The 7,938-nt window shown below is 35.1% G+C and overlaps 1 protein-coding gene across 1 annotated transcript in view; it reads right to left on the reverse strand.

Annotated features, from left to right (window-relative positions):
* Positions 1-7: 7 nt before the first annotated feature.
* The window catches only part of LOC117920676 (carotene epsilon-monooxygenase, chloroplastic-like), a 9,468-nt gene continuing 1,537 nt past the window's right edge, over positions 8-7,938 (reverse strand). Inside the window, 14 exon segments of the mRNA XM_034838272.1 lie at positions 8-118; positions 2,743-2,804; positions 3,373-3,392; positions 3,395-3,534; positions 3,708-3,790; positions 4,177-4,284; positions 4,386-4,526; positions 5,767-5,868; positions 6,345-6,439; positions 6,442-6,541; positions 6,625-6,921; positions 7,481-7,524; positions 7,527-7,760; positions 7,763-7,935. Coding sequence (XP_034694163.1) covers positions 106-118; positions 2,743-2,804; positions 3,373-3,392; positions 3,395-3,534; positions 3,708-3,790; positions 4,177-4,284; positions 4,386-4,526; positions 5,767-5,868; positions 6,345-6,439; positions 6,442-6,541; positions 6,625-6,921; positions 7,481-7,524; positions 7,527-7,760; positions 7,763-7,935 — 1,612 coding nt within the window. The 3' untranslated portion in view covers positions 8-105.

The raw sequence follows: 7,938 nt of genomic DNA on the forward strand, positions 1-7,938 counted from the left end.
CCGATGCATTTTTTTGGATACTAAAATTATAGTAGGGTTATGTTTTGTCGTTTGCCCCTAATTTTCCATCTTTCATTTGTGGGACTTCTGAGTGGTAAATGGCACCTAGTTGTGGCACCTGTGCAGCCCACAAAAGTTGAAACTTTGAAACTTGAAATTGAATGGAGGAACTAATCACACTTCACACGTTCTAAATTTTTGCCATTTTAGAATGGGTTACTGTGTCAACCTTATTTGGTTGTATCTTTAATTCATTTTATAATCATAACTTTATCATCCGACCATCATTAACTTCCTGTAATAAATTCATATTTTCTCTTGGGTTGGTCACCTTCACCCCCTTGGCCCACCTAGGCGTGCTCTCTGACGCGACGGCAAGGACGTCTAACATCTGGCCATGACGAAGACGGAAGACCCAACAAAAGCTTGAAGACCTCTCAAGTTTCTTCTTAGTTATGATATATATGATTAGTTGCTTCATTCAATTTCAACCTCTGCGGCCTGACAGGTATTTACCATTTAGAGTGGTGTAAAATCCAAACACACCCACAAACAAAGATGAAAGGTGTGAAGAAAGCCAAAAAAAAACGCATGGCTATTTTGTGATAAAGTAATTTGTTATCAAAATATTTAATTTTTTAATGATAATGTTTAGCTAAAAATAATAATAATATTTTTAATTTCGTTTTTGCTTGCATATTTTAAGGTAAATTTCAATTTTCCTTATATTTTTCAGATCACATAATTACTACATTTTTCTAAATATTTCTTGAGATTTTTTTTTAAAATTTTTATATTTGAATATTTTCTTTAAAGAGGATAATTTTCCTGTGCAATTAAGAATTGGTAATTTTATAAAGTTCGTATTTTCTTTGCTTATTTGAAAATATAAAAGATATGCAAGTAGCCTCCATAAAACAACATCAACTTTTCCCACTTTGTGATCAATCACATCCTTGACTTTTATTTTGTCATGATAAGGATAAGCAAAGACAAACTTTTTTTAGCATATCTAAAGATCAATACTATGTTAGAATCATTCCAGAGATGCGCGGAAAATTGCCATGTTATTTTTCATATGGATGGTTGGTGATGCATGATATTCAATCAGATGATTGTTTTCTTCTTAATCCTAGTTCATCCGGGACTATCCTGCTCCCTCCATTAGGCTTTTTAATTATATGATATGCATTTTATCATTGCCTCCAAAGGATCCCAATTGCCATATTTTGTTTCTCGTAACTGACCTTTTTTTGTCTTGTCGTCCCGGTGATGATGAATATATTAAAAGAGTATCAAATTGAAGCTTATGGATCAAGAAACATATCTAGAAAGTGAGAATGAAGAAATTGAATTCTTTAATGGTTTTAAAGTAGCGAAATCCCTTATTGGGTAAGTTTTGACACATGTATGTGAAGATGCAGACTACCTACAGTGGACAACCTAGACAAAACAATCTTATGAAGCTTCATTGTTCCCTAGGATTGACTTTGGGTCTTTCCTGCATAGCTTAGGTGGAGGGCAAAGAAGGCCTTCTTTCGTAGGGGCCTAAGCCATCAGTGAGATACTACTCTAGAAGAGCTAGAATTTTAACCTTATTAGGACCTACGGCCAAGGGACAATCTCAGGTAGATAGTTGAGGATGAAGAATTTGAATACAATAATGAAGAAAGCTACACCGAAAATGAGAATGAAGAACTTTAATTCGAGGATGAAGAATTTCAATATGATGATGAAGAAAGTTACACAGAAAATGAGAATGAAGAACTTGGATTTGAGGATGAAGAATTCTAGTATGACAATGAGGAAATCAATGAAGAACTTGAGTTTGAGTTTCAACATCATGATGAAGAAATTTACGTAGAAAATGAGAATGAAGAACTTGGACTTGAGGATGAAGAATTTCAGCATGGGGATGGAGACATTTATCTAAGATTTATGACACAACTCTAATAGGTTGCAAATTGGTAGTTGCTGATTTTGAAGGTTCATCTATTCAATTTTGGCCATTGATAAGGGATGAGCGGATTCTACCAAGAAGACTAAAATGTTACCTGATGGAATCTCATGGTGAGCTCTTGCTAGTTCATAAGATATACTCAAAACTATGCCAGATTTTTGGAAGAGGATATTGATTTTGAAATTTTTTGAATAGATTTCTCCAACATGGAGTTAGTGGAGGTGAGAAACATAGGGGAACGATCAATATTTCTTGAGAAGTCCACAGGCAGATGTTTTGATGTTGTTGAACCGGAATTAGAAAAAATTCTATCTATTTTATAGAATTTGAAGATAGATATCTCTATATGTTTGATATTGAAGATGGTAGCATTTTAACATCCTTGCCATGTCCAATTGTAAGCACTTGTAATTCATCACTTTCTTGAATTGAATTATAAATCATTTCTTTTTTCATATTATTAATCTCTTCCAAATGTGTGTTCGATTGGGAAAATTTGGGATGTTTGGGCTAAATTTGGGATCAATATTTCTATGGATGTTCATGCATGTGGAGGCCTAAATTCTGATGCCATACTTTCAGTTTCCCCAAGTGTATAACACCCAACACCTAACAAACAAATGTTCTTACCACACCAGAAATCCTCTACCAATATGGAAGACAGCATTGTTTACTGATTGCTATTAATTGTTATACACTCAACAACAGAAGTATAAACATTTTTAGTGATGAATGAAAAGAATCAGAACATTATCACTTGGATATAAAATTTACGATTTTACCTAGAAGATGTTGGAACAAATGCAGATGGAATTTGCCTTTGAGTCAATTTCATGTACAAGCCCTGCAACAAAAAAACACATTATTTGGATAACTATGTTCATATATCAAGAGTTAAGAATCAGGTATGAATCGAATTTTAGGGTGTCATTTTGTGAACAGGTTTAACATATTTTTATTTGTTCAGCTCAAACAGTGCATCATATAAAGTTCAAGCATTTTTCAGGCCTCTGTTGGAGTAATCAAGTTCGAACACAGAGTATTCTTGGATCCAAGATATAAGAAGACATTTACAGATTCACAAGCAACTGTATGCCTGATCTTTTTTTTTTTCATTTTTTCTTTTTTATCTCTATTAGATTGGGTGTGTTTGACTTTGACTAAACAGTGTTCCTATCCAGATATTACCAAGCAAGAGTTCCGAAAAAATCTCTATAAATGTTTTTTTTTATCACATTCAGATCCTAATCAGATACGTAAATTTGCCTTCTCTTTTTGTGTCTCTGATAGGGGCTAGGGAAATGTATGATACTGCTACAGTACTATTATTTAACTCAGGTTTGGAATCCTAATTAGGCTGTGTCATGAGTACTGGTGCATTGAGGAACATAAGTGTATGTCAAGAATATTACATTTGTTGTATGAATGGTTGCCCGGTAGTCATGCTAATATTCTGATCAGGAACCAGCTCAAAATTCATGTGCTGCACAAAGATTGCAAGTGCAACAATCGCTTCCAGCAAAGCAAACTGATCACCAACACACTTACGTGGGCCCCCACTAAATGGAATGAATCTACAACATATTTTCTGGAATTAGAATAACAGGAAACATAAAAGCAAAGCATTATTTTTGGGCTGTATGCCCAATAAATAGCTCTGATTTCCAAGAATCAAACCTCAAAACCACAGAAAAATGAGAAGGTGGATAAGCTTGGCATCTTGAAAGGACTTGGAAAAAATAAATACCTGAAATCTGTATTTGTTTCATTAGGCACAGGACCTTCTAAGTCGAATCTTTCTGGCAGAAAATCTTCTGCTCTTTCCCAGACCTTGTGTACATTTACAGTGATAAAAGTAGAAGGAAAAATTATTTAACTAGAAAACAAAGGAATGGAAATTCAGCATCCTCTAAAAACATGCATCATGGATTGAGAAGGAAACTTCTTGTACACCAAGAATCTAGAGTAGAAAGTTCAATATATGAATCAGGCTTAATTCTTCCATATTCAGAATTTGTGAAGAGGGGAACTTTGAAACTTGGTAGCTGATAAGGAACTAAATTTAGAGAATGCTAATTACTGAGTTACTAAATAGAATTCATCAAAATTGCAGCAGAAAGCAAAGGTCTTTACTTGTAAGAAGCAGCTTGAATTAAAGAAATTACACTTGATCCATTAAAACAAACGTTAAAGAGAGATAGTATATAAGGAGACACCTGAGAGGAGTGATGGATATTATATACTGAAATCATTATATCTTGACCAGCATTGACCTTGTAATTTCCAGGAAGCACATCAGCGACTTTAGCTCTTCTTATCAAAACCTACAACAAATAAGAAATGCTGACACCCGCAAGAAAATATCTTCACAGAAAAAAATTGTATTATGATTCAGTCAACTTGAAGGATGCAAGGTTGCACCTACAGGAGGATGAGGGTATAGACGCATGGACTCATTTATGCAACGTGTTAAGAACTTGAGATCCTTTATATCTTCATAAGAGGGAGACCTTCCCTGTAAAACCCTGTCGACCTCTTCTTGTGCTTTCATCAGAGAAGAAGAGTTCTGCATGAAAACATTTGTGAACAATAGGCAGCTAATCCATAGCCCTTTTCAATTGAACCAATCTCCAGCTTTACATTTCAGCAAAATGTCAAGTATATGTATTATTAGATACATGGTAAAGATTGTACAAACTTGAGCAAATGATTGAAAGGGACATAAAGTCATTAATGCAATAAGTTAAAAAAATAAATGCCTCAATCAAAGACGTGGCTTTAGATAGATTGAATGCCAGAAAGAAATCTGTCACCAAACACAAATAGTTTATCTAAATTCCTGAGAGTGATAAAAACATAAATCTTACACAAAAAAAAAAATGATATTATTATACAAACAACCTTGGTGTTTGGGTTACTGATTGAGCACCACAAACCAGCTCTTGTAAAAGCCTTTCACTTTATACACACGACAAACATTATCATTGAAAATGAATAGGCCATAAATAGATTAAACATGACAAGAAATACCATAATTTTTGCAAGTATATATCCAGCAAACAATTTCAATGCCCCTAATTATGATTTCTCATTTTCAATAGAAACCCCCAGTCACATAAGTTATACTCTGATAGGCCAATGTTTCTTGCCATCTGAACCATTTGATCTAATGTCTATTGTCTGTGTCATTGTTTCAACCTCTACATAACTTTTCTTTTTTCTTTTTTTCTTTTTTATCTTTTTCTGCTTTTTCTTTTTCTTTTTTTTCTTTTTATATGATAAGTTAAAGCCCATACAAATTCTAAAAGAAAAAGACCCAGCAACCTTGGGGTGATTTAAGAAACCCCCTAGAGCTGAGCAAGATTGAATCCATTATATCTTTTCGAATATTTTTTTTCTTGCATTTACTAAATCTATATTTGACTCATGGCTGACCCAAGCTCAAGTGGTTTGCCTTCCTTTGGTTCAATATATGTGAGAAATTAATTGTGATAAAGTTCATATGATAAATACCTTATTCCATAAATATAAATAAGTGAATAAATACCCCGTAGGGTGTGGTTATGTTATCAACCCTATTGGTTTTCTGTATATGTATACGTCGTGTATACCTTTTTATTAATACAATACCTGTTTACTTATTATAAATAAATAAATACTATTGTCCTGTTCCACATTTCACTGTTTACTTTAGACCAGAAACTTAGAGAATTTATCTTTGCAATTCAACATACAAAGTGGCAACATCTTCTTTACTAATAGAAGGGAAAACATTGTAAAGAGAAACATGATGATTGTAATGATACCTTACTTAAAAGATATAATGTCCAAGTCAACACTGAACCAGTGGTCTCATGCCCAGCAACCAACATTGATAAAAGGTCATCTCGTAACTGCACACTTGAAACCTAAGATATACAGCACCATTATGTTAAATCTATGAAAATAAAGCAAGCTGGAAACAATAAATCTGATATTGGATCAGGTTTGAACAGAAGCAGTAAATCTCAAGACACCTTGGAAACCAAAGCCCAATATTGACTACATCATAGTTCTTCACTTGAAAGTATAGTCCCCATTGTGTGCGTGTGTCTTTTATTTTCCTTATCTCCCCCTTTCCCACATTTTAATTTACTTTATTGCTTTTTCTGCTTATTACTTGTTTTACACATGCTTTAAATCTACATATCTGTTTTATCTGGGAATCTACATATGCCCTTGACACTTCTAGAGCAGGTTGAAGTAGTCTAGCTCCCAGAGGATATAGAATTTCTTTTGTCCACTTCAATGCAAATTTGCAATCTCAACACTAAAGTCGAAAACAATCACAACAAGAGAAAAATGCCAGAGTTCAAAGAAGTACAATTGAAAATCATAAACAGACCTCTTCTCTGCTAGCAAGCAAGAAACGAAGGATGCTTGGATCTGAGTCATTAACATATTCATCCTCATCAATCCTCTCACCCTCTCTTTCCACAATTCTTTGCACTTAGCAATAAGTTCTTCTACAGTTTTCCTTATTACTGTTACTGATTCTTCAGCTTTTATTTGTCTAGGGATTATCTTACACAAAGCTTTGACCTGCAACATGAACAAAATTGGCCTAGTATAATTGTCAAAATAACAAAGAAAAAAGGTAAGAAAGGGTGTGAGTTAGGAATTGCCTTCCAGTATGGTAAAAGGTCAGTTGATCGAGCCTCAGCCTCTTTCAATGCAGTGTAAACTGCATCAATAACAGGACTATCAGCAGTAAGTGAATCAAAATTGTAGTTGAACACAGATAGACCGATGACATCCAGAGTCAATTGAGAAAACTTCTCCTCCATGTTTACAGCACTGCCATTGAGTGCATCAGTTCTAAGATTCTCTACCAATCTCTCAGCACATTTGCAAAACACCCGATCAACAATTATGGATAAGTATCGCTTGTGAAGAGAAGGAACCACAGCCCTGCGCCTCACCTATCAGAAATCAGATTTTTATTCTGACAGAGCAACACTAAAGAAGCAAGAACAACCCTTAAATATTCATTCACAATTATTGAAAGCTTCTAAACTAAAAATTCAAAGTAACATCAAACATTATTTTAGGAGCTGATTTAACTTGACAGGAAAATAAAATTTGGGCTCCATTGATTCTTTAAGTCGACAAAAACTAAATTGACATGGGAATGAATTAAGAGATAGTAAAGAGCTGAAAGCACAAGGAGAAGATATCAAAGATTCTTATGCTTTTTATATTGTTATGGCTTCCAAAACATAAAAAAATAATAATAATAATAATTTACATTAAATAATCCAAATTGTATACCCAACTCAGTTGAATGGAAGCATTTGTTTTCTTCGTTACAAATAATGTGACAAACAAAAGATAAAAAAATTCGGATCCCTTCTTTTCTCCTACAATTTTCAGAAGCCAATGGAGCATAGAGGCTGTTGATCATAAGCCCTTATACATCACCGTAATAAATTATAACAACTTTATACACAAAAAAAACCAAGCGAAGCAGCAGGGGAGTACCGTCCAAAGCTCGCCTTCCGCAATGGCAAAACCCGATCCGAACAAAATTCCGAAACCTCGGCCACGAGACCCTTGGCGTATTTGCCATAATTCCTCAGAACATGCTTAGCAATAGCCGGGTCACTGACAACCACAAAATTGCGGGGCCCGGCGGCGAGCCGGTAAATGGGTCCGTACATATTCATCCATCTGAACAAAGGAAGGAAGAGGGCACCACCCAGGAGCTCAGACACGTCATCCAGTTTAGCAGTGGCCATGGGTATACCGGAGTCGTCTTGGCCATGGTGAGAGACCGGCTCAGAGAGGTCAGCCAGTCAGGGCTCACCCAGGAGCTGCTTCTGGTTGGTTTAGGGTTGTTGTCTGAGGAACATGTTATGGAGAGATAGGGAAGTGAGGGATTAGGAGGGAGTGTGGTGGGTTTGAAGTTGAAGGTAGGGGGTGTGAGGAGTGCGAAAGAA

Source organism: Vitis riparia, chromosome 8 (assembly GCF_004353265.1).
Source record: "Vitis riparia cultivar Riparia Gloire de Montpellier isolate 1030 chromosome 8, EGFV_Vit.rip_1.0, whole genome shotgun sequence".
NCBI lineage: Eukaryota > Viridiplantae > Streptophyta > Magnoliopsida > Vitales > Vitaceae > Vitis > Vitis riparia.